The sequence below is a fragment of the Pipistrellus kuhlii genome, unplaced genomic scaffold (genome assembly GCF_014108245.1).
Source record: "Pipistrellus kuhlii isolate mPipKuh1 unplaced genomic scaffold, mPipKuh1.p scaffold_m20_p_10, whole genome shotgun sequence".
NCBI lineage: Eukaryota > Metazoa > Chordata > Mammalia > Chiroptera > Vespertilionidae > Pipistrellus > Pipistrellus kuhlii.
Genome location: NW_023425405.1, coordinates 51562056 through 51588779, shown reverse-complemented (window position 1 = coordinate 51588779; position 26724 = coordinate 51562056). Strand labels below are relative to the sequence as shown.

Sequence of the window (26724 nt, the reverse complement as noted above, 5' to 3'; positions counted from 1 at the left end):
TAGTCACACTCATTGATTTTTGCTTTTGTTGCCTTTGCTCTTGGTGTCAAATCCAAAAAATCATTGCCAAGACATTTACCACCTATTATTTCTTCTAGGACTTTTATGGTCTTAGGTCTTAAGTCCAAATCTTTAATACATTTTAAATTAATTTTTAAATTTTTATTTTTCAATTACAGGTTACATTTAATATTATTTTGTATTAGTTTCAGGTGTACATTAAACTAATTTTCATATGGTGTAAGAGAGTGGTCCGGTTTTCCCAATACCATTTATTAAAGAGGTTGGCCTTTCTCCATTGCATATTCTTGGCTCTTTTGTCATAAATTAATTGAACATATATCTTAAATATTCTAGATCTATTAGGATTCATTTGGTAAATTATATTTTTCTTCGAAATTACCCATTTTATTTACGTTTTCCATTTGTTTGCGTATAAGTATATAAGGTAGCTTTAAATTATTTTAAAAATTTCCTTGGTTTTAATAGTTATTTCCCTTTTGTCATTTCTCAGATTGCCTCAACAATATAGTAAGAGCATTCAAACCACTACAATATAACTAAAAACATAAACAAAATAGTAATTATGAATTATTTTGAGCAGGACAGAGGAACCAAATAGTACTTCAAGGGCCATTATGCTTGTGACTCAGCTTCCTTCAAAATTAAATGGAAGTAATACTCCTGGATTCATTACACAGAAATGCTGAAAATTAACGAATAAAGCCAAAGAAGTTTATAAATGTGGTTGGTCACATAAAGCCACCCATAGAATGAATCACCTGTATAGTAACTAGGAGACTATGTCTGAAAAGTAGAATGGGGGCCATGATAAGGTGAGGTTTTGGCGTACAGTCATTTTTCTATAAGCCATGTGGAGAGACTCTTTTTTGGGTCACTCGTGGAAACTTCCTGGGATGAATTTCTACTGACACTAAACATACCCCTGGGTGTTTAGCTTCCCTTCTGCCTATTCTCAACTGTGAAACACACAGATGCACATCCGCTTTTGAGTTGGTATTGGCTCTAGGAATATATATAAATATTTTGTAATGATTACTTTATTGAAGACAAGCAACAAGAAAAATGAAATAAATTCCAAAGTAAAATATAAATTAAGCTTGAGTAACTAGTTTGCATTATTTATGCCACTGTCACTCTAGTGACAAGAACACTGGATGATGCGCTTTCCTTATGTTAGCGCATTCAAACCTCCCAGCCCTTCAGGAAGTAAATGTTCTTACCCTGTTCTCACATGTACACACTGAGGCTTAAAAGTAAGTCCCTATCTGCCTGCCTTTGCCATCCATGACTTCCTTCTTCTCTGGGAATTTCGCACTCCGCCCACAGATGTGAGCTACAGGCAACAGTCATGATTTGGGATTCAGAAACGGCTGCCAAGTGGACACAACAGGGACACTTCAGTTCCTACAAGTTCCTACTTGGAATGTGGCTTCCTCCCTTCCCTGGCTTGCTCTGAAACAGCTGCGTATTTTACTATCAAATCCCCCTTCTTGCTCAAGTGAGTTCAAATTGGTTTCTGATAAAATAAACCATGACTAAAGCTTCCCTTCCTTATATGGGTATGTGGCAGTTCTCATTAGAAATTCTTGTGATAATTTTAGAGTTAGATCTCAAAACACTTTAGAGCTAGGAAAAGCTGCAGAGACCATCTCCTCTCCCTTCACATTGCAAATAGAGAAACCGGATTCAGAGGAAATGCCATTCCAAAGGACATTCAGTTGGCTGTTGGCAAAGTGAGATCTGTTTTCCTTATTATTTACTCGCTTAGTGTCTGGAGATTAAATCGATAACATGAACAATAATGTACCATGAGATAAATACTGACATTTTGAATGAGGCAGAAATCCATTCACATCCTCATGCAATTACCTAGTCATACCCTCTCAGTTGGTCCCAGGCCTATTAAAAGGATTCCGTTTCAGAGGCTGGTGTTATGGCATGTAGGAAACATTTTCTCACAAAACAGTGACATATGTGGTGGTTATGGTTCCAGGTTGGCCCTTCTAAGACTTAACCTGAAACACAACACTCTTTGGGAATTCTGAGGGAAAACATACTCTGCAGTGTGTATTAAAAGCTGAAGTGCCAGCCCTGGCTGCGTAGCTCATTTGATTAGAGCGGTGGTCAGCAAACCTCAGCTCACGAGCCACATGTGGCTCTTTGGCCCCTTGAGTATTCTAACGCCATTTCTTCAAAACAGACTCACCCAGGCCGAAAACCGACTTCTGCGCATGGGCCACGGAGTTTCAATCACACTGTACGTGTGCGCTGGCATTTGGTATTTTGTGGAAGAGCCACATTCAAGGGGCCAAAGAGCCGCATGTGGCTCGAGAGCCGCGGTTTGCTAACCACTGGGTTAGAGCGTCATCCCAATAAGCCAAGATTGTGGGTTTGATCCCTGGTCTGGGCACATGTAAGAAGCAACCAATGAATGCATAGTTAAGTGGAACAACAAATCGATTTCTCTTTCTCTCTTTAATTAGTCAATACTTTTTTTTAAAAAAAGCTTAAGTTCCAAGAAGTAGCTGGGTGGTCAGAAAAGTTACTTAATTCTCTAAGCTCATCTACTTCTACAAAATATAATTATTTAGACTCAAGGAATTTCTGGTTTGACAAGAATCTTAAGGGTTTACATTTAATATCTAAGATACCTGTTATTATGAAAATTTCAAACATGCTGAAAAACTTGTTTAATAAACACCCATATTTCCACCACCTAGATTCAATAATTGCCTTTTCCTGTATTTGCTTTATCTTTCTTAATTTTTTTGACCATTTGAAATTAATTTGAAAATATCATGACACTTGTAATATTTTAGCATGTAGTTTCTATAAATAAGGACATATTCCTGTGACAGGTGTTGGTAAACTTCTGTAAAGGGGCAGACAGTGAATGCTTTTGGCCATATGCTGTGTCTGCTGCAACTACTGCACTCTATAGTTGTCCATGGAAACATGCATAGACAATAATTAGACAAAGGGGCACTAAAACTTTAATTTCCAAAATTGGCGTTTGTTCTGCAGACTACAGGTTACTAACTTACGCTATCTAACAACACTGGTATCACAATAAGGCTAACAAAAATTCCTCAATATTCTCTAACAATCAGTCCATATTCAAATGTTTGCAGTAGTCCTCAAATGTCCGTGTTGTAGTTGCTTTTTAACCAGAATCCAATCAAGAGTCACAATCTGCATCTAAGCCTTCTTTTTAGGGCCTAGTGATTCTATTCCTCTATACCTTCCTGACAGCTAAGGCCCTGGTGCCTAGGACACCACAGTTAGAAAAGGTTATATAGCTGGTATCTCTGAAAAGGGGGCTATACATTGGTATACTTAAATCTCCAAACAACTTAAAAGAGGCCAAGAACCACTATACTCTGTTGAAATTTATGCTTCAGCATATATAATAGTAATATTAACTGTCTATTTACAAATATCAATATCTACTCTATTATGTTATCGATATACAATACAAAGTCAACTGTGTATCAATAGCAACACCAACTTAATTAATTAAAAAACACTGAATTCATTAATAAAAATTAGAGTAAGCTCATTCAAAGGAGGAATAGTACTTACCTAGAAACAGGACAATCAATAGGACTATAATAGAAAGAAAAGCCTTGTTCCAAAAAGTTGCAATTTTACCCCAGACATTAAAAGAAAAAATCTTCTGCCATCTGAAAAGCAATACAATTACATTAGGTATTAAAAACATCAAAATAATGTTTTGAAGTATTTTCTGAATACTGAATTGACATTTGGTAATTATGTAGTAAGTAAAAAGAATAACAAAAATTTATTTTTATGTCATATCAGAGCATTATTATTTTTAAAAAATATATTTTATTGATTTTTTTACAGAGATGAAGAGAGAAGGATAGAAAGTTAGAAACATCGATGAGAGAGAATCATTGATCAGCTGCCTCTTGCACACCCCCTACTGGGGATGTGCCCGCAACCAAGGTACATGCCCTTGACTGGAATCGAACCTGGGAATCGAGTCTGCAAGCCAATGCTCTATCCACTGAGCCAAACCAGTTTTGGCTATATCAAAGCACTATTAATTCATAAAACCATCTCATAAAATAAAGAACTTCTTCCAAATTTAATAATAACCTGACATTTGATTATCTTCTGTCTGGTATCTTAAATGTTATACAGTGAAAATAACTTAAAGGCAAGACTCATGATTAAAATCTCAAAAAGAAATTATTATAGTAAAATGTTATATTGCTGATAGAAGCTACCACTTTGTATCTTTTCTCTAAACAGGGTAATAACTCAGAAATAACAAATATTGGTCCAACAATTAGCAACATTTGAGGGTGTGAGGGGTCCAACTCTCTAAACTATTTATTTTTTAAACTATTTTTACAGAGTACAATTTAACATTTATCCCAAGTAAAAGACTTTCCCTACTTTTAGCAGAAATTTCAATAATCATTGAGGTATTACATACACACAGCAAAGTATAAAAATCCTATATAATAAAGAGGTAATATGCAAATTGACCCTCACACACTAAGACAACCACCCCCACATTGTCACTCGATGGCCACTCCACATTGTCATAAGTTGGCCACCGCAAGATAGCTGCCCCCGCATCATCACAAGATGGGTGCCCCCACATCCTCACAAGAGGAGTGTCCTCATGTTGTCACAAGATGGCCGGCAGGAGAGGGCAGTTGGAGGTGACCAGGCCTGCAGGGGGGGCAGTTGGGGGTGATTGGGCCAGCAGGGGAGCAGTTAGGTGTCAATCATGCTGGCAGGGGAGTGGTTACCGTATTTTCTGGCATATAAGACGACCCCCTAATTTTACAGTTAAAACGTAGGTTTAGGCCTATATTCACTGTATAAGACTACCCCCCACTTCTGAGGCAACACCAGTTCTTTTTTTAATAGACCGCCTCTCTGACTCTGGCCAATCTGAGCAGGCTTTTTTTTCGTTTCAAAAGTCGTCTTATACGCCGGAAAATACGGTAGGTGTTAATTAGGCCAGCAGGGGAGTAGTAGGGGAGATCAGGCTGGCAGGGGAGCAGTTAGGGATAATCAGGCAGCCAGGCAGGTAAGTGATTAGGAGCCAGCAGTCCCAGATTGTGCGAAGGCTATCCCCCAAAGGGTCCTAGATTGAAGAGAGTGCAGGCTGGGTGAGGGACACCCCTCCAGTGCACGAATTTCATGCACTAGGCCTCTAGTCTTAAATATATGGCTTGATGAATCTATATGTAAATACATATATATGCATACACCCATGTAATTACCACAGTCAAGATTTAAACATAGAGGAATAAAATGGGGTAATAAATATTCTAGAATGGATGAATTAAAAGGTATAAACAAAGACATAGAGGTAAGAATGTATGGATTATAAATGACAAAGAGTGACAAAGTAACATCACACAATTGAAACGGTAACAAACTGCACAGGGAATTTAAAATTAATAACATGTTTACTGATTCCAAAGATTATATATATATATATATTATATATATATATCCATATATATGTAAATGCCTAAGTGACTACTACGACTGGCTGATTGAATGACTAGTCGACCAGTGGCTATGATGCACACTGACCAGCAGGGGCAAATGCTCAACGCAGGAACTGCCCCCTGGTGCTCGGCACACTCCCACAGCCAACCTCCTGCGGTCCCTCCCCCTTGGCCGGCTGACCACAATAAGCCCTGATTGCCAGCCAGGCCAAGGGACCCCACCTGTGCACGAATTTGTGCACCACGTCTCTAGTGTATATATAATAAACACGTAAAATAAACTTAAAACACAGCTTTTTAAAAAGTTTTACTTTAATGTTATGACAAAATTATTAATGAGTTTTGAAAACAACTCTAAGTAATAACTTGAAGTTGGTGGGAAGAGGAAGACTAATAAAAGTTTAAGTTTGTTTTTTTTTGTCTCTGTTTCAATTTCAAAAATGCTCTTTAAATTTTACATGATAAAAATTTCATATTTTTAGAAGGAGAACATAAGTGGAAAATACCTTGGTCAAGGTCCAGATGAAAATTCACATTTCAAAGGCCAGTGTTAAAAGGAAACATAACTACAGGGAACAACTAGCAGCTTATATTAACACTGAATTCAAGGAACAGTTAATAATCGCTACCATATATTGAGTCCTTGCTATACTGTGATTCTAAGCATTTTTACATGTTTTAGCTAATTTTATGACCACAACCACTATATAAGGTGGATACCGGTACTACCTCCATTTTATAAATGGGGAAACTGACCAGAGATGCTAAATCACTTGTCCAAGATCTTGGAATAACTTGTAGAGTTGGGATATAAACCCAAGCATTCTGACCTTTGAGTATATATCTAACTAGTGGGTTATATGAAAAAAGAATGGAGAGCCAAATGAAATAAAGATTGAAGCCTTTGAAGATTATGGTGAGCCCTGGACAGTGCGGCTCAGTTGGTTGGGCATCGTCCGATGCACCAAGCGACTGCCGGTTAGATTCCTGGTAAGGGCACATGCAGGAGGCAGCCAATGATGTGTCACTCTCACATCACTGTTTCTCTCTCTTCCTCTCTCTCTCTAAAAGACAATAAAAGATCTTTTAAAAAGATTATGGTGATATACATATAAAAGATATAAAGATGGAGATACACTCAAAGGACATTATCATAAACGGTATGTGTACAAATATACCATATTTTCTCATGTATAAGAGGGTATATTTATGTAATGTATGCATCTATTTACACACCTATCAAATAGCTACTTGATCAGGATGGGAAAAAATTATACTTGGCAGGAAGAAAAAGATCCAAAATTTATGGTCATTTTGATGGAGAAAAATATAAAATGACAAAAATATTTTTTTGCAAGTCCTTGCTACTATTATCAAGAAAGCTCAACAGGGTGTTACTGAGGGTTAGAAACGAAATCCAGCCCGGCCTGCATGGCTCAGTGGTTGAGCATCAACCTATGACCCAGATCACAGTTCCATTCCCAGCCAGGGCACAAGCCTGGGTTGCAAGCTCAATGCCCTATACGGGGCATGCAGGAGGCAGGTGATCAATGATTCTCTTTCATCATTGATGTTTCTCTCTCTCTCTCTTTCTCTGCCTTCCTCTCTGAAATCAATAAAACTTCATAAAAAGCAAAGAAACCTAATCAAGATGATGACGGATAGGTAGGAGTAGAAAGAGCACTAGACTGAAAGCTAGATCTTTGTCTGGAATCTTCCATGGATCAGCTAGACCTCCTTCCTTATAGATAATTGGATTGGATACAATTATCCCTAAGGCCTCTTCCTACAGTATGATTCAACCTCTTTTCTTTAATAAGAAAAAAGTGATGGTATCACTGGCAGAGTGCAGTGCGTAGAAATCCAGGGAGGTAAGAAACAAGGTAAGTGCTGTAAAAGACGACCTGAACCCTGAGCAGAGGTAAAAAACGTGCTTACGTCTCTCCCCGTCATGGGATCTTACTAAAAACGTCAGTGGGTCATCTCTAGGATTTCATTGATGCGAGATTTTCTTTCATGCCATGAGCACAAACCAATGTGTTGTAACATTTTTATGACAAGTATATTTCACCATTCATACTAGCGAGTTTCTGGATCTACAACTAAACTCCCAACAAATGGATGATTATCACAGGGTAAAGTGAGGCAGTGCTTCAATGAAAACGGTCAGCAAAGACCTCCGAAGGTCCTTTCCTAAGGAACGAACGCTAACGTATGGCTCGGATACTTTTCATAACCAGCACTTTTAACATATACTCGTCAATTCTGTGTGTGTTTGTGTGGTGGGAGGGGGGGAAGTAGTGAAATTTCAATTAAGCATTAAGGAAACTACTAATTGGTTACATAGGCCAAAACTAAGAATCCTTTATTGGCTCAAGTTTCTCCATTGACCTTGGCCCCAGTGGGACACTGCCGCACCCTTTGACCCATCTGCCTTCATTCAGTTCGTGCTTCCAATTCTGGGCCATGAAACAAAGGCGGAACCTGTGACAAGACAGGTGTGAAAAGTATAACCTTTTATTCTATCTGTTAAATCAACAGAAACCAAAGGACTTGCCCTATTCCTTTTAGAAGGGAGGTGAGAAAGCTAATTCATTTGTTACGTGTAACAAAAAGTTTCCTATAGTGCTATTTTAATATTGCCGTTCTGTATTATTTGTTCCTTTAGAGTTCATTTGGAAGGACACCTTTTATACCATCAGCACTCAAAACTTTAAAATCTTAAGAAGAAAAAAAATGTTTCGTATCACACTCAACAGCCCATATTGATGACTGGAACCAGGAGGAGGTTTCCTACCTCTGAGGAGGAATGAAAGGCAGACAGAAGAGCAAAATGAGTCCTATTTCCGCGTACAGGAAGCTGGCCACCGCGGTCCACTGGAGGGTCATCTTTTCTTTTCTCTCTTCTCACCTAAACAGAGAAGCACTCATCTTACTGGGCTGGCTTTCCGCGAACACGGGGTGCCCGGCCCCCAGGGCGCAGTGCTTCTGTCCCGGGAGGGGACGGGGTCCCCCAAGTGGAGGCGCCGGCGCCGGGCGGGAGGGGGCGCAGGGGGAAGGGGGCCCGGCCGGCCCCCCCAACGCCAGCTCCCCGCGGCCCGCGCCGGGGAGGGACCTGCGACCGAGCGGCGGACACGGGATCGACGGGCCGGAGGCAGGGCCGGCCCCCCGGGCCCAACCGCCGCGCCCCCGCGCCCCGCCGGCCGGGCGCCCCCGCCCCGGGAGGAGGCCGGCGGCCCGGTCCCGCCCGGCCTTACCCCGCGCGGCCGCCGCTCCGCTCCGTGGGCGCCGCCGACGTCACACGCCGCGCGGGGCGGGCGGGCGGGAGGGAGGGGCGCCGCACCCCGCGCCGCCGGCCCTCCGCCCGGGCCGCACGCTCCCCGCCCACCCCCGCCCCCGCCCCGGGTGCGGGTCGCCGCGGGGTCCGGGCGTAGCGAAGGCGAGGATGAGCCACGTTAGGTTTCTCATTGGTGACGGGATCAGAGGAAGACAGACTTTTCTCTATGGGTGCTCCAGGCTCCCGATGGCTAAAAGTGTGGTTTAGGGGCGCAGGGGTCCTTAAGCGACGTTTTCTGATGGAGTTTGAGGGGTGAAGGGGGTGGAGGGGAGGGTTAGAGCGGGTAGGACAAATGCTGTGAGCACGTTTGAAACGGACTCCTTTTCTCTCCTGGCTGTTTAGGATAGAATCGGTTTCACTGTCCAGAAATAAGTTGTAGTTCAATAGAAGGGTTGGGATTGGGTTAGTTGAGCATCATTTTGTTCTTCTGGGTCCGCGGGGCAGTGGAAACATACTTTGTGTTTTACTGCGCTTGTCCGTGGGCTGGGGAGAGGCAATCAGCGTTAGGATGCTTGGAGACTGGTAGGAAAGGGAAACTATAGAGGCATGGGTATTTTCTTTCTGTTACCATTTCCCAGGGTTGCATTATATTTGTTTTAAAATGTTATGTACTTATTACCATTTTTTTTTTAAATTTTCAGTTACAGTTGACATAGTGTTTTGTTAGTTTCCAGCAGACAACTATTAGACATTAAATAAGTGATCATGCAGATAAATCGCACTCATCTGCTACCATACATAGTTATTAAAATATTTTTACTACTAGAGGCCCAGTGCATGAAACTCCTGCATGAGGGGATGTGTGTCCCTCAGCCCAGACTTCACCCTCTCCACTTTGGGACCCTCAAAGGATGTCCAGCTGCCCATTTAGGCCTGGGCCTAAGTGGGCAGTCAGACATCCCTCTTACAATCCAGGACTGCTGGCTCCCAAACACTCACCTGCCTGCCTGCCTAATTGCCCATAACTGCTTCTGCCTGCCAGCCTGATCACCCTTAAACACTACCCTGCAGCCTGATCAATACCTAACTGCTCCTCTGCTGGCCCAGTTGCCCCAACTGCTCTCCTCTACTGGCCTGGTCACCCCCGTCTTCCCCTGTTGGCCCCGTCACCCCTTGTTAGCCTGTTTGCTCCTAACAGCCCTCCCCTGCAGGCCCAATTGCCCCCAACTGCCCTCTCTTGCCAGACTGGCTGCCCCTAACAGTCCTCCCCTGCAGGCCCGGTCCCCCCAACTGCCCTTCCCTGCTGTCCATCTTATGTCCACATGGGGGCAACCATCTATGACCACATGGCAGTGGCCATCTTGTGTGTTGGATTGATGGTCAATCTGCATATTACCTTTATTATATAGGATATTCTCTGTTGTACTTTACATCCTTATGCCTATTCAGTTAACAATTAGTGCTTCTTAATCCCTTCATCTTTGTAACTGATCTCTGCAATCCCCCTCCCATCTAGATACAGAACCATCAAAATGTTCTCTGTATCTTGAGTCTAAGTTCTACTTGTTTTTAGATTCAATTGTTGATATGTATTTATTGCCACTTTGAATAACTATGAAGTATATATTAAAATTCATTTCATTTTCAAAATTGAGCTATCAATTGTTAAAGTGTGTATACATTTTTTGGGGGGACACCCTCTATTTTTCCTTCTTCTCAAAGACACTAACATTTCATGTAATACTGGTTTGGTGGTGATAAACTCTTTTAGCTTTTTCTTGTCTGAGAGGTTCTTTATCTGTCCTTTGAGTCTGAAGAATAACTGTGCTGGGTAATCTTGGTTGTAGGCCTTTGCTTTACATGGAATATTTCTTGCCAATCTCTTCTGACCTGCAGTTTCCATTGAGATAACCTTATGGGAGCTCCCTTGTAGGTAACTGCTTTTCTCTTGCTGCTTTTTAAGATTCATTTTGTCTTTAACCTTTTGGATTTCAATTATGATGTGTCTTGGCGTGGGCCTCTTTAGGTCATCTTGTTTGGGACTCTATACTTCCTGGACTTTTATGTCTATTTCCTTCACCAAGTAAGAGAAGTTTTGTTATTTTTTCAAATAGATTTTCAATTTCTTGCCCTCTCCTTTGTGGCACCCCCATGATACAAATGTTGGTATGCTTGAAGATGTCCCAGCGGCTCCTTACACTAGGGGTTCTTTTTTGTTGTTATGATTGGGTGTCATTGAATAATTTGATGGAAACATAAGTGTTAAATTATAGAAACAAAATCTAATTAAATTCAGCCATATACTATTTAAAACAAATACCTTGAGAAGTGTAATGCATGAATTAGGAAGTCACACTTTGATTTTTCAATTTGAACTTTTAATCTAAGTCATGAATGCAATTCTATATAGAATGTCTTGTTCCTTTTCTTTCTTTTTAAAAAAATATATTTTATTGCTTTTTTACAGAGAGGAAAGGAGAGAGATAAGAGAGTTAAAAACATCGATGAGAGAAAAACATCGATCAGCTGCCTCCTGCACACACCCAACTGGGGATGCGCCTGCAACCAAGGTACATGCCCTTGACCGGAATCGAATCTGGGACCCTTCAGTCCACAGTCCTATGCTTTATCCACTGAGCCAAACTGGTTTTGGCTGTCTTGTTCCTTTTCATTTTACAGAAGTTGGCATTTGTTTTGTCATTTCTCTGCACTTTTTCTTATTAAAAACATAGTTCATGTTAATTTACAGATACTATATGAGTCATACTTTTAGTATTAAAATAAAAAATTTATTTAAAAACTTTAAAAAACACAATTCCTTTAAAGTACATATTAAAACAATTTAGGAAGTCCAATCAAATCCCATAATTGTCTGTAAGGTAATCTAAGACTGCTGATGTGCTTGACAAAGCATTAAATATTCTTTTTTCTTGCCTGGAAGTTATCTTTTCCATCATGTACATTAAATGTTGATGGAAACACATAAAAGGAGTTCCAAGTTCAAGAGCAAGGTCAACCCAATCCCAGATACATTTCAGGGGGGTTTCTTCATATCCAGCAAACATGGCTGGGTTTGCTAAGAGTCCTCTTGCAACCATCACACCTATGAATTAAAGCATAGAACATTTATCCACATATTAAGAACTCATAGTTACAAGGTCACACTCAAACAAACAGAGAATTAAAAAATAAAGTATATTACAAGGTTTCACAATACCCTGATATTAGTCTGTGTAATTCAATTATAATATAATTTTTATAGTTCTTTTTTCAAGTCTAAAGGTAGTTACAGATTTTTTATTTTATTTTACTAAGACTTCTACATTAAGCAATTAATCTTTATGCTTTCTGTTAAGGGCAAATCCAAATTATCATAAATTGGGCTTGCTTGAAGTTAAGTTTTATCTGCATTCTCCCGCAGATTACCTAACAATAGGTATCACAGGGATTGGTGGGCCAGTAATTTAAGGGGATAAGGAAACTGCATCGATGTCTGGGGTTCTTTTGGTTCCTATGAATACTCTTGTGATCGCTCACTCTCAGTTCTAGTCAAGGTGTTCTATTTTACTAACAGGCTATCTGTAAGATTCTTAACTAGTCTTTCAATGGATATGATGGTGGCAGTATAAAGAATAAATTTACCTCAACTAACCTACTGTCTCTGACTAGAAGAGTTAACATACTTAAATAAGTTGCTTAGCTTAAACCAACACAAGAGGAAAATATAGTTCCAATTTAATGAAAAGTAAAGAAAACATTAACATTATTCTTCCATCCCCACTTTTTTTTTGCTACTTAAAAGACAAAAATTCAGGTACTTATTTCTTACCATTTGTACCAGTAATATGGCACACATTTTCTGCTTCTTTTAAGCTTCTGATGTCTCCATTAGCAATAACCGGTATAGACATATTTTCCTTAATTATTTTAATAGCTTCATAGTGAACTGGCTGGTGTCTTTCTTCAACGGTTCTCCCATGGACTGTAATCCAGGAGACTCCCGTTGCTTCAGCCTTTCGACAAAGATCCACAGTTCTTGCAAGGTCATCATGGATCCTATAATTTTAAAATTATAGCCATCTTTTTATAGCACATAAATCAAAGCTAAATTTAATAACTAAATACAATAATATTTTATATAAAACCTTAGGTAGTTTTTCTACATCATATTATCACTATATGTCACTATCAGTAAGGTTTTTTTTGCTCAGGGATCAGTTCCAATTTAAGATTTCAAATGTAGCTATTTCACTATTGTCAATAATAGGATGACAAGTTTTATCTTATCTAGTGCTCCTCTCCTTTGGCTTACAAAACTGAAAATGTTAGTCAAATACTCCACACATGAATTGAAAGATGCTATCCTAATATTTGCTTGTGTATGAGCATTCCCCAAATGGGAGAAAATAATACTTATTTATCTTAAAATATATTTTTCACCTGTCACCAAAAAACTGATTCCTGGTTTATTTTATTTTCATTGTGAAATTTTAGTGCAAATACCATTCCTATTTTCTACTCTTGGTACCAGAAATGTATCTTAGCATTAATTAAGTAGTACATAGAAAAAGTTAAGGGTTTCTTTTTGAGGAGAGTTTTAAAGTTTTTTTCTCTCACAGAACTGATTAAAAAAAAAAAAAAAAAAGGAAACATTGGTGAGAGAAACATCAACTAGCTGCCTCCTGCATACACTACACTGGGGATCAAACCCCAAACTGGGGCATATCCCTGACCAGGAATTGAATTGGTGACCTCCTGGTGCCTGGGATGATGCTCAACCAACCGAACCACACTGGCCAGGCGTGGATAAAAGTATTTAATAATAAAAATTTTTTTCATTTCTGTTAAACAATACAAAGAGGAAATTACTCTGGATTATAAAAAAAAATACTGTATATATTCATTTTCTAAATATCTTATTTCAACATTTCTATACACCACCTGCAAGTTAAGGATAGACAGCCCTGAAGCCCCAAACAGAAGGAATATTCTTTTATTTCTTAAGTAAATAACTATCTGTCAACAGGTTAAAATATTTTTACCTTATTTTAATAGATACTGAAAATCTGGGATTTTCCACTTGATTTCTTACTTGTTTCACCATATCTTGAACAAGCTCTGGCTTGTTTATTAAGCAAGCTCCATAACCGTCAGCCATTGCCCACCTTTATGAAGCAAACACAACCACAAATAAACTGTAGTTGAAAAGAAGATTGCCCACCTTTATGAAGCAAACACAACCACAAATAAACTGTAGTTGATAAGAAGATACATTTCTAAAGGCTCTATAAGTGCATCTAGTATTTTTCTATCTAACAATCTTGAATGGAATCAGATTTTTACAATTCATAGATCCAATGTTTCTTTTAAAAAATATATATATACTTTATTGATTTTCTTACAGAGAGACAGGGAGAGGGCTAGAGAGGTAGAAACATCGATGAAAAGAGAAACATTGATCAGCTGCTTCCTGCACACCTCCTACTGGGGATGTGCTCGCAACCAAGGTACATGCCCTTGACTGGAATCAAACCTGGGTCCCTTCTATCTGCAGACTGATGCTCTATCCACTGAGCCAAACCTGTTAGGGCAGAGCCAACATTTCTAACTTGACCAATTTAAAATTAGGAAAACAGGTTCCCAGTTCAAAAAGTACTTAGAGGAAATGGTTTTCACTGGCAAGTCAGAAAATTAAATTACTATCCATTCAACCAGAACAGATTTAAGTACTTGTAATTAATTTCAATTATTTCAGATTTTTTAAATTCCAAATTTGATGTTTATTATACATAATAAGAGGTTTTATTAGTCTTAATAGTAGAGAGATAAGTTTGGCTTATAGCATTCCAACATGACTAAATAGCTTATTTAACTCTCCTAATGAGTATACAAATATGTCTAATCTGATTTGGATTATGCTGTATTTAAAACCTTGATTTTATTATTTGGACACATTCTGAATTATTGTCAGATAACCTGTTACAGTGTCAGAAACATAGGGATATTGTCAAATTAAGTGCATCCTATAAATACACAGTTATTTAGAATCACCAAATAATTGTGGCATAGGGGAAAGAAAAGTAATTATAAGAAGGTATTCTTATAAAGAAAATTAATTAGGAGAAAATAAGTGGTGAGCTCCCAAATCATAGAAACAGTTTCTAGAGCACATATATCTGACATGACAGTAAAAATAAATTTTAGAATTTGCTATAAACATCAGTGTCTCATGGAATGTTTTAGAATTTGCTATAAACATCAGTGTCTTATGGATGAGGTTTAAGGCAGATCCACACTTTAAAAAAATTGTAGTGGTTAGGTAAGATAAAACAGCTGTCAAGGGGTCTTTACATTGTTTCAGCCATCAGAAAATACCTCTGCATGTATGTTCCTAAATAATCTTCCCTTATTTTTAATTCTTAGTTAGAGCCCAAGTGCTTTAACTATTTTCCTTACTTTTTAATTATTGGAAAGCTAGAAAGATAGTTTACCATGTTCACATAGTTTTTTCCTAATCTTTTTGAAAATTCTTCCAACTTCTTTTGAGCTTTACCTCTGAGGGCAACCACAGTTAATGTCTATTCCATTCGCATAAGGACAGACTATACGAGCAGCATCAGATAAAAGTCTTGCATCATTAGCAGCAAACTGAACAATCAATGGGCAATCACCTGATAAAATGAATAGCTCAACATTAAAATTCACAAAAACACACATACACACACCTGCACACACGAGATACCAATATAAAATAACCATTTTTAGCCTAAGAAGTATCTGTTCAAACAAGAGAGCATTAAAATAATTTTAAACATTTTAAATAAAAAGCAATTCACATTTAGTTCAAATCCAAATGTAAGGTTTGATTGAATGAAAAGTACAACACTGTTGACAAACAGACCCTTTCCAAAGATGAGAATTATTGTATTCCAGGACAATTTTATGTGTATCTGTAAATTTTTAACCAATGTGAACAATCTATGTATTGTACATTGCTGTAATACTTTATTTTTAACCTGATGTGCCTGGGAGCTGTCCTCAGACTTTTCTTTTCAGTGGCATATTCCACTGTATATAGATGACGGCACATAATGTACTTCTAGATTGCTTTTTGTTTGTGGCTATTGCAAACAATGTGATGAGGATACTCTCACATGCTTTTGTTGGCACATTCAGGTGTGTAACTTTTGAACAAGCATCTAACATTTTATAGACATTACAAAAATTTCTTTCAAAACAATTTACCAACTCTGGGGACCCTATTCAGATGTTCAATGTCAATTAGAGTGTGGTGGGCCTATTCAGAGTACATCAGATATTCAAGGCCATTCTGAGTGTGGGAATCTGAAGTGTTTAAGGCTAAGATGCTATACACAGGTGCAAGAGCAAGGCCACAGTAGTCTGTATGTACACTGCATAAGTGTGCTCTTCCATAAATCAAAAGACTGAGGTCACTATTTGGCAAGAACCCTCTTTTGTCTAAGTAGTATAAAATGTTAATGACCAACAGGCAGCATGCGGCTGCTCAAATAATGGCTGTAGATACAGAGGCTGCTGCTGCTGCTGTGTGAGAAAGATGTATGGTGTGCAGTTACTGTATGGGACTTTGCTTTGAAGAACTGTTTTGTTTAGTGGCTCCTTGTTAGCAATGGCTACTTGGCCTCTGGCTCCCACTATAAAGACTCTCATATATAGCCACAACTTCTCATAGCTTCTCTGTCATTGAATTCCTGGTGATCAAGGGGGTCCAGCCTCTCGGATTCAACAATTGGCATAGTGGAACAGGATGAAGGAACGGAGTTCCAACAGCAACATAGATACATACCAATATAGAGTAAATTCTTGTTTCCTTGTAACTTATCCTATGTTATATATCCAATAGTGTGTATATTTTTCTTTCTGGGCTTTCCATATTCTTGGCACATTTTTTATATGCACAATTTTTCTTTTAGTTATTCCTTTTTATTTAACTTTTTATAAAACAATGAAATTAGCTCTATCATAAATAAAAAAAATACTAGAGGCTCAGTACATGAAAATTCATGTACTGGAGGTGGGGTCCCTCAGCCCAGCCTGTCCCCTTTCATAGTCCGGGAGTCCTCAGGGGCGGGAGGCGACCCAGCAATCCGGGGAAGGTGATGCCATTGCTGGCCCTGGTTATCTGAGCCTCGGTTCCAACATCTGAGGCTTGCCTGCACCCTGAGTGTTGGCTTGGCAGCCGCCATCTCAGGCTTGCCTGCGCATCAGGCTGGCCCAGGGAGGTTGGGGGGCTGAGGGGACTGGGGGACTCCAGAGGCAGGCATGTGGGGCATTTGGGCACCACCAACTTTGAGGGCGTGGCAGTCGAGCATATTACCTCCTTATTGGCTGTGGGCACTGCCATCTTTGAGGGTGGAGAAGTCAATTAGCCTATTCCCTCCTAATTGGCTATGGGTGCCACCATGTTTAAGGGTGGGGCAGTCAATTAGCATATTCCCTCCTTATTGGCTGTGGGTGCTGCCATCTTTGCAACAGCGTGAGGGTCAATTAGCATATTCCTTCTTTATTAGATAGGATCATAAACATTTTTCCAATTTTAGGTGTTTTTTTTTTAGTGTATTTGTGCTATTTTCTTACATATAAAAGTTTAAATTTTAATATAGCCAAATATATCAATTTTCCTAGGTTTTAAAGGACAAATTTTTTTTCCATCTTTGGGTTAGTGTTAAAACTCTGGATAGATGTATTTTAATTTTTCTAAAGACTTTTTGAGGACTACCTGTGTGAGATTTACTGGGTACCTGCCAAAAATGCAGATTTCTGGGTATCATCCAGTTCCGCTAATTTACAGTATTATCCTGGGGTCAGAAAATTTGCCTTTTCCTGAGGATGTAGGATGCTTTCCCCTTTGTAACTGAAGAGAGCTATAGAATTTCAGTTTAACATTTACTTATGGGTCTAATCTATTTTCAACACTATGCTAGATACTGAGGATATGAATCAGTAAGAAATAGTTCCAGGTCTCAGGGAGCCCACAGTCCAGGAGGAAACATAGGCATTCAAAGAGAAAATTATAACACAGCAGGATTAAGTGCAACATTTAAAGACTGTGCTTCAAAGAAATAATATGAGTGGAGAGTCATTAGGAAAGTACCTAAGCCACAAAATCCCAGAGCTAGATTCAGAAGCATAAACTGTTGTTTGTCAAGAGAAATAGGGATATAAGGGACAAGCATGGCTGGGAAGGAGAATCTAGGTAGAGAAGTATGAGAGAAATAGAGCATGGGCCTTAAAATAACTTAGCATTTGTGAGTAATAAAGTCAGTGGGCTCTGGAAAAAAACAAAAAACTAATAGAAGATAAAGCTGAGGATGTATTCAGAGGCTAGATCATGAAGAATGTTACATATTATTCACAGATGCTAGAATTTTACTCTTTGGGCCAGTGGTTATCAATCTTTAGCAAGCTTAGAATCATCTAGAAGGCTTTTTAAAACAGGTCTGGACCACATACCCAGAGTTTCTGATTCAGTAGGCCTGGAGTAGAGGCTGTGAATTTTCATTTCTAATTAAGTTTCCAGATGCAGCTTTTCTTGCTGGTCTGGGGAATCACACTCTGAGAATCACTGCTTTAGGCAAAAAAGAGATCTAAGAGAAGTGTTCAAATTTACATTTTAAAAAGGTCACTTTGGGTTGTTTAGAGGATAGTTTAGATTGGGACAAGAAAGGGGGAAGTGAGACAGGAATCTAATTTAATAGTCTAGGTGAGAGATCGTGGGCCCTAAGGAAGGCTTAGTATTTTGTATACCATCCAGTTCGAAGACACTCAATAAAAACATATTTTACAAATACTTATTAAGAGACATTATATACTAAAAGATTAAAAAATAAAATCTCTGAATTGGGATTTTTAAGATTTACCAAGTCAACAAACTCTGAGTTTCACATACCTTGGTTTGTGGTAAATTCACTGTCTCTGGCTTTTTCAGATCTGACAAAATCAGCAGCTACTATCATTGGTGTGTAGCACAGATCACAATTGTACTTTCTTACTAGTGTTCTAAAAGCTAACCTGTAAAGGGATAAAACTTTAATTAGGCGTTTAGAAATCAGCCCAATCATATGTACTTCCAAGTTTAATTTAGTTAACTATTAAATATTTATTAGAGGAAAGGTCTATGTATTGGGAGATGGAGATCTCCCTGGACTTCCTGCTTAGTATAACTAAAACCCCTGGATTTTATAGTAAAAAAAAAAAAGAAAGAAAAAGTTTCAAAGGTGAAGAAAACGGACATGCTAGTGACCTCAGGACCTGAGGAATAACAATGGTGAGTTTCTTGGGTTTTCTTTTTACCTGAAATATCCCACACTTGGAGCTGAAGAAGCTGGCAACTGGAAATACCAACGTGTGCCAACAAAAGCGCCTTAACAGAAGTCTGCTCTCCCCAGCCAAACAGCCAGGAAAGGGTCAGCCTCGCAAGACAGAAAACAGTACAGAATAGCAGCTCGACTCCAGCCAAACACCAAGAAAAGACAACTGTGGTTTCCTCTCCACAAAGGCTGAGTGGGGAGCCTAGGTTTCTACCTTTCCAAGGCTGTGACAAGGTTCTCCAGTGTCCCTCCAAAGTAGTATCAGAAAAGGCCAGGTAGGTAGCTGGGCCTTCAATCCTTGCTGGCAAGTTACAAGGTGCCTCCAGAGGTATCAGTGGAGACCTCATGGGAAGTCTACACCTACCCAGCAGCAGGGAGGCGCCCTCCTTCCTCCCACAGGGAGCAGCATCAGAGCACGCTGAGAGCAGAACCAGGACTTTCATCATGCCCAGTAGCTGCCAAGCCACCCACTCCATGTGGACCTGGAACTCTCCCTGCTGCTCAGCAGGAATGAGGAGCCCTTTGCCCTCAGAGTGTCAAAGGAGACTAAATGGGGAACCTGGACTTCTACCTCGACCTGATTGTAAAGAGGTGGTGCCTCATCTTTCTCCTGCTGTAGTGGTGTCAGAAAATCAACAGTTAAAACAGAAGGTTCAATACTCAGAATCAATATTATCTACCATATTAATAGGCTAAAGAAAAAAATCGTGATTATATTAACAATGCAGAGAAAGCATTTGACAAAATAATACTCATTCATGATGAAAAGAATTCTCAGAAAAATAGAGAAGACCCACAAAAAGTCCTTCAGCTAACATTACACTAACTGGTAAAAGATAGATTACTTTCCCCCTAGATTAAGAACAAGGCAAAGATGTCTGCTTTCATCATTCTTATTTAACACAGTGCTGGAACTTCTAGTCACTATAATAAGGCGTGATCAAAGGCATATGATAGAAAGGAAGAAAGGAAACGAGGTCTCTTATACATTGTTGGTGGGAGCATAAAACATATAGCCACTCTAGAAAAGTTTGCAGTTTCTTAAGTAAATTAAACATATAACTACCATATCTATTATCCTAGATATAAAAATTTCCGTTCACACAAAAACCTGTGCAGACATGCTTATATTTATTTAATAACCATTATATTATAGATAGGAGTTATAAGCACTATTGTTTTAAAAAACTGTTTTTATTGAGAGAGGAAGGGAGAGAGAAACATGGGTAAGAGGGAGAAACATTGGCTGCCTCCTGCACGCCTCCTACTGGGGGGGTCAAGCCCGAAACCTGGGCAAGTGCCCTGACTGGATTCAAACCAGCAACCTCTTGGTGCATGGGAGGGCGCTCAACCAACTGAGCAACGCCAGCCAGGAGGAACTCGGAGAGGTTAACTGTTTACTCAGGGCCACACACATACTAGGCAAGTGGTAACATCAGGACTCAAGCCTTGATCATGATCCAAAAGCTAAGTGTTGGAAGATGCCATGTTGTGAAGTGGTCTTACTTTTAAAAAGTCAGCATAAAAAGGAAGTCACCATTTAACAATACTTACTTTGAATATCGAACCATTGGGGCGGAGACTTTTACAAACTGCCCAGAATGAAATAGTTCTATTGGATCTTTTATCTTTCTTGACATATTGTGTTTTGTACGCAGTCATTCTTCACGAACACAGATTTGTTTCAAATCTGAAAAACAAACAAACAAAACACACACACAACAGAAAACCACAATCAGTATACATAGAAAAAAGGTACTTTCATTAGATGAATTCCTATCATTCTAACAATTTCAATGGCCAAGAACACACATTTTTCATCAGGCCAGTGGGCTTTGAAGTCTCTTTAGCTTATTTTGATAGTATCAAATAGGATATTACAAAATTCTGCCTTTATAAGTTACTGATAGTTTTAGCACTTTGGGAAATTATATTTGTTATGTACAGATTATGCTTGTTCATGTCAAACACTAACAGTTTCAAATTCTATACTTAACTCATTAAAGTAACACTAGAGGCCCGGTGCATGAAATTCGTGCATGGTGTGTGTGGCGTGTTTCTTACCCCAGCCTGCACCCTCTCCAATCTGGGACATTTCTCTCACAATCCAGGACTGCTGGCTCCCAACTGCTCACCTGCCTGCCTTCCTGATTGCCCTAACCGCTTTTGCCTGCCAGTCTGATCACCCCTTAACCATGCCCCTGCCAGCCTGACTGATGCCTAACTGCTTCCCTGCAAGCCTGCCGTCCCCTATAGGTCTGATCACCCCTAACTGCCCTCCCCTGCAGGCCTGGTCACCTCTAACTGCCTTCCCCTGAAGGACTGATCCTCCCCCCACCCCCCCAACTGCTCTCCACTGCAGGCCTGGTCACCCCCAACTTGCCTCCTCTGCTTGTCTGGTTACTCCTAACTGCCTGCCCCTGCAGATTTGATCGCCCCCAACTGCCCTCCCTTTCAGGCTTGGTCCCTCCCAACTGCCCTCTTCTGCTGGCCATCTTGTGTCCACATGGGGGCAGGATCTTTGGCCACATGGGGCAGCCATCTTGTGTTGGAGTGATGGTCAATCTGCACATTACACTTTTATTAGATAGGACAGAGGCCTGGTACATGGATGGGGGCTGGCTGGTTTGCCCTGAAGGGAGTTCCGGATCATGGTGGGGGTTCCCTTGGAGTGTGGGGTGGCCTGGGCGAGGAGCCTGTGGTGGTTTGCAGGCAGGCCACTCCCCCTGGAGACCCTGGTATCTGGAATTTTCTTATACAATTGAAACTTTGTAGCCTGGAGTGGAGCCAAGCCTCCTGCTTGTTCTTTGGCAGCAGCCATTTCTGTTGGGACTTATGTATCTTCTATAATTGAAACTTTGTAACCTTAAGCTGAGGCCAAGACAGGCCAGGGCTGCGGAAGCTTGGCTTCCTCCATTGTCAGGGAAACCTAAGCCTCCCTCCTACTCTCTGTGGCTGCAGCTATCGTGGTTGGGTTTATTTGCATATTCACTCCTGATTGGCTGGTAGGTGTGGCTTATGGGCATAGCAGAGGTATGGTCAATTTGCATATCACTCTTTTATTAGATAGGATAACTGCATAGTAAATCACTTTTATACTGAAAGAGGAACAAATTATTAAATTCAGCAATTCATAGTATTTTATAGACAACAAAATTAGTGTTGTCTGAGTTCTAACTGAACCGAAGAGTGAGAAGGCCTAGACTGGCATGAACCTTATATACCATCTAAGTTTCTTTTAGAGTTTATAATGTAGGTCAGTGTTTTCAACATTTTTCATCTCATGGCACACATACTCTAGTAAAATTCTGCAGCACACACACACACAAAAGTAGATATTTTGTTGATCTGACAAAAAAATAGGTATAATTTTTAAAGGTGATTGTGACTTAAAAAATATATTTTTAGCCGAACCGGTTTGGCTCAATGAATAGAGTGTCGGCTTGGGGACTGAAGGGTCCCGGGTTCGATTCCGGTCAAGGTCATGTACCTTGGTTGCGGGCATATCCCCAGTAGGGGGTGTGCAAGAGGCAGCTGATCGATGACTCTCTCATTGATGTTTCTAACTCTGTATCCCTTTCCCTTTCTCTCTGAATAAAATATATTAATTTATATATTTTTTATTTTATTGATTTTACAAAGAGGGAATGTGAGAAACATTGATTTGTTCCGCTTATTTATGAATTTACTAGAGGCTCGGTGCACAAATTGGTGCACAGGAGGGGTCTGGCCAGCCTGCCCCATCAGACTGGGTAGGTGGGGCGGGGTGGGGCAGGCGAAGGGGAGGAGCTGCGGGCCACTGGCCGGCCCCAACCCTGGTTGAACTCCCAGTCAAGGAGACAATTTACATATTAGCCTTTTATTATATAGGATTGGTTGATCCTTGTATGTGCCCTGACCAGGGATCAAACTCACAACCTTGACATATTGGAATGATGCTGCAACCAACTGAGCTAATAGGCCAGAGCAGGTATAATTTTGCTTCACTCACACCTGATGGCTATTGTGTTGGATCTTTTTATATGACAATCTTGAGAAGTGGTCAGTGCCTCTGCCTAAATTGCATGTTTTTAAAATTCTTGCAGCACAGCTCTCTGGTGAGTGTAGCTACTATACTTGAAAGGCTGTTGGTTCAATTCCCAGTCAAGGCACATAACTGGATTGTGGGTACCATCCAATATAAAGGCCAAAGGGGAAAAAAATTCATATTTCAAAAATACGCTTAGTTAACAATAAAGAATTTCAGATAATGAAACCTAAGTCTGAGACACTGCCCTTCATAATCCATTTGACCTCTATTCAAAACCATTAAGCTTACCATGATTGAGATCAAACAAATATTAGGAAACACCTGAGACAGAGAAAGCAAGCCCTCAGCGGGTTTGGCTAGTCCCATGCTTCTAGATTTAGTTCACCGGTTCTATTCGGGTCAGGGCACAGGCCTGGGTTTCAAGTTCCATTCCCAGGAGGAAGTCAATCAATGTTTCTCTCCCTTTCTCTAATACCAATAAAAATATAATTTAAAAGAAAAAGGGAAAACACAATTCCACGTACCATGAGACTTGCTTGCTTTAGCTGTTTAAGTATTAAATGCATTTAGATTTATAAAGTACTTAGAAAAGTGTTTAGCATCGAGTAATTACTATTATTGCAACTTCTTGAAATACTCAACAGAACTAAGAGAACTACCTAACTCTGAATTAGGGGGAAAACAGCTCCCTGTGTGTATATGAAGTTGTATTACATTTTCTTTGTATAAATAAATGTTTGTTAACCTTCTTACATACGTGTTTGATCTGTTAACTTACCAGCATTTATCTTGGAGGAATCTAGGTGAATGCCTAATGCAGATGTAGCAGCGGAGATGATAAGAACTTGACTTTTTTTTTTTTTTTAAGTAACTTTATTGATTTCGGAGAGGAAGGGAGAGAGAGAAGCATCAATGATGAGAGAGAACAACCCACTGGCTGCCACCCGCACGCCCCCTACTGGGGATCTAGCCCGCAACCCGGGCATGTGCCCAGGCCTAACCAGAATCGAACCCGGGACTCTTCAGTCCACAGGCCGACACTCCATCCACTGAGCCGAACCGGCCAGGGCACGAGAACTAACTTGATTTTACAGCTTTTTAGTTCAGATACGGAAAGCCCATCCGTTTGCAATAGGACCACAACTTTGGCATCCCTCAACGCACGTGGCTGGAACCGAGAGGAAGCAGAAAAGCGGGTCCTGACCTCCTGGGAGGGAGGACAGAGCCGCAGCCCACTCGTCCTTTCCGGGCTCCGGCTTCCTTCTCCCCCGGCTCTCGGCTCTCCCTGATTCTCACCACCGCCCCGGCAGCAGCTCTCCCTCCCAGGCTTTCCCCGTCCGCCTTCCGCTCAGGACTGAGGATCGGGGCGTGGGGCAGAGAAAGCTGGGCAACTAACGCCTAACTCCCGCCAGCCGAGCCTGGGGGGCGCCGGCGGGGCTCCCCCACCCCCCGCGCCCCTCTCCGCCCCCGCGGGGCCCTCGATCTCAGGGTAAATAAATACCTGCTTTAGCGGTCAGCGCTGCGGCCACGTCCCGGCGCGCCCCTCCTCCCCCGCGGCCCGGGAGCCACACCGGCCCTCGCGGGCGGCGCTTTCCGCCGAGTCCCCGGCTCCAGCCTCCCCGCTGCGCTGGGACCCGCGGGCTCCCCGGGCAGAGCCCGTCCAGCTGCGGCCGCTGAAGCCCACTCACCCGGCGGATCCGGAGCGGTGGGCGTGGCTTGGCGGAGCGGGCGGCGCCGGGAGATTGCGTCACCGCCAGGGCTGGCATGTTCGCTGACGTCATCACCGCGCGACTTGACAACATGGAAGGTGAGGACGGCGGCGGCGCTGGAGCCGGACACGGAGCTCTGGGCTCTCGGGCGGCTGCAGCGACGGTCCGGGAGCTCCTGCAGGACGGTAAGGAGGCCGGAGGGACTGTCCTGCTCTGTGCCGGGCCCTGTGTGGGACTTGACCCGCAGTCGCTCTGCAGAAAGTTTTCCGGATCTTGCGGTGACCACTCCCCTCCGCCTGGCCCCCTGGCGTCAGGGTGCTGGCCTTGCCAACTCGCGTCCTGGGACACCTGCTGTCTACTTGCTCCTCATTTCAGCTCTACCTTGCCCGCGCCTGGGGCTTTTGGTCGGTGCCCCAGGTCTTGACCCAAAGGGGAAGCGTTTCATCCCATGAAAAGTGTTGTAGGAATCTCTTTCACGGCCCGCCTGGAAAGTTCCAATCCAGGGTTGGGGTTCTGGAGAAGGGCTGCACACAAATGAACGGACCTGGTACTTGAAGAAATTCAACTTGGTGATATGGGGGGCCAGGCAGTAGTCCAACTCTAGTGGGAGAACTACTCACTGCTCTGGTCCCGCGGTCCCTTTTATTGAGGCTTTGGGGAAAACATCTTAGGCAACATAAACAGAAATTTACATGTTGCCCTTAGGCAGGAAATAACGGAAACTTTCACGGGACAAAAAAGGTGGAGGCTGCTTCAGCTAACAATGTCTCAACTAAAGGGTGAGTGGTTAGAGCAATTAAGGTAGTTGACCAGCCTTCCTGGCTTCCTGTCAATATCTCTTTTTAGTGAAACTGATTTGCTTTCCAGCAAGTGTAAGACCAGAGCAGATGACTGGCGCTTAATGAAAGAGGGACTTATTTTTAAGTGCAGCGGGCAACGGGACGTTCTCTCTGTTAAATTCTTGGACTGCACAGGTGACATCTCCTGCAGGTTCGTTTGTTTATCCACAACCATGGGCGGAAGAGAGTTTGGAGCATTCGTTCAGACTGGGATTAACTATAGTAATTGTATACTCTATAATAATTAGGTTTAGGATGACCAGGCCGGCCGAGGAGGGAAGTTGGTGGCAAACAGGCTGGCAGGGGAGCAGTTAGACATCAATCAGGCTGGCATGGGATTGGTTAAGGGGTGATCAGGTTGGCAGGTAGAAGTGGTTAGAGGCAATCAGGAAGGCAGGCGGGTGAGCAGTTGGAAGCCAGCAGTCCTGGATTGTAAGAGGGCAGCCGGACATTCCTCGAGGAGTCCCACATTGGAGAGGGTGCAGGCTGGGCTGTGGGATACCACTCCCCTCCCCCCCCCCCATGCACAGATTTCATGCACCGGGCCTCTAGTGTATTAAAATAATTTCATAATTTAATCTTTTCTACTTCATTGTAAAACCACTAGTTATATTCCACAGTGTTAATAATATCACCTCGCATATAGTAGGTGCAGAATACATTTTTTAAAAAAATTGAACAACATCAAGAATCATATACAAACATTTGGAGACCATAGTAGATTATAAGTAAAAGTTCTGTGGGTGAAAAAGGGGCCGCCTACTAAACCTGACAAGCTCTGGGGACGTCTGCCTGGTAAGCCAGACAAACTCAAGAGACCTAATGTAACCACATAGGAGGGTCTGAAATTAAAATTTACTAACTGAAAATGAATTGGGATGGTTAGTCATGTCCTAGGCTGGTGTCTTTCTTTACAAAGCTCAATGTTTAATTGAGCCTGTCTACTGTCTTTTTGCATCTATAACAACATATCTTTGGAATGTCAGAGTAACTCC

General features: G+C 41.3%; 3 protein-coding genes across 9 annotated transcripts in view; 1 reads left to right on the top strand and 2 right to left on the bottom strand.

Annotated features, from left to right (window-relative positions):
• The window catches only part of LOC118714422 (B-cell receptor-associated protein 29), a 30179-nt gene extending 21344 nt beyond the window's left edge, over positions 1-8835 (bottom strand). The window contains exons 1-3 of the mRNA XM_036429747.2: positions 8783-8835; positions 8323-8436; positions 3607-3707 (exon numbers count right to left, since the gene is read on the bottom strand). Of these exons, the coding sequence (XP_036285640.1) occupies positions 3607-3707; positions 8323-8414 (193 nt within the window). The 5' untranslated portion in view covers positions 8415-8436; positions 8783-8835. The remainder of the gene's footprint in view (positions 1-3606; positions 3708-8322; positions 8437-8782) is intronic.
• Positions 8836-11569: 2734 nt separating this feature from the next.
• DUS4L (dihydrouridine synthase 4 like) lies at positions 11570-24862 on the bottom strand. Of its 7 annotated transcripts, none has more exons than XM_036429743.2 (8): positions 24731-24862; positions 20706-20844; positions 19634-19764; positions 18731-18852; positions 15356-15473; positions 13845-13967; positions 12632-12858; positions 11570-11905 (listed from the first exon to the last, which is right to left on the bottom strand). In XM_036429743.2, exons 2-8 carry the CDS (start codon positions 20811-20813, stop codon positions 11658-11660), a joined length of 1077 nt encoding a protein of 358 aa, XP_036285636.1. In that variant the 5' UTR covers positions 20814-20844; positions 24731-24862; the 3' UTR covers positions 11570-11657. The 7 variants fall into 7 exon arrangements, with proteins under 7 accessions (XP_036285636.1, XP_045434503.1, XP_045434502.1 ...); XM_045578547.1 differs by having other exon boundaries at positions 24677-24857; XM_045578546.1 differs by having other exon boundaries at positions 20706-20841; positions 24683-24857.
• Positions 24863-24888: 26 nt separating this feature from the next.
• The window catches only part of COG5 (component of oligomeric golgi complex 5), a 135033-nt gene continuing 133197 nt past the window's right edge, over positions 24889-26724 (top strand). Inside the window, exon 1 of the mRNA XM_036429725.2 lies at positions 24889-25075. Coding sequence (XP_036285618.1) covers positions 24946-25075 — 130 coding nt within the window. The 5' untranslated portion in view covers positions 24889-24945. The remainder of the gene's footprint in view (positions 25076-26724) is intronic.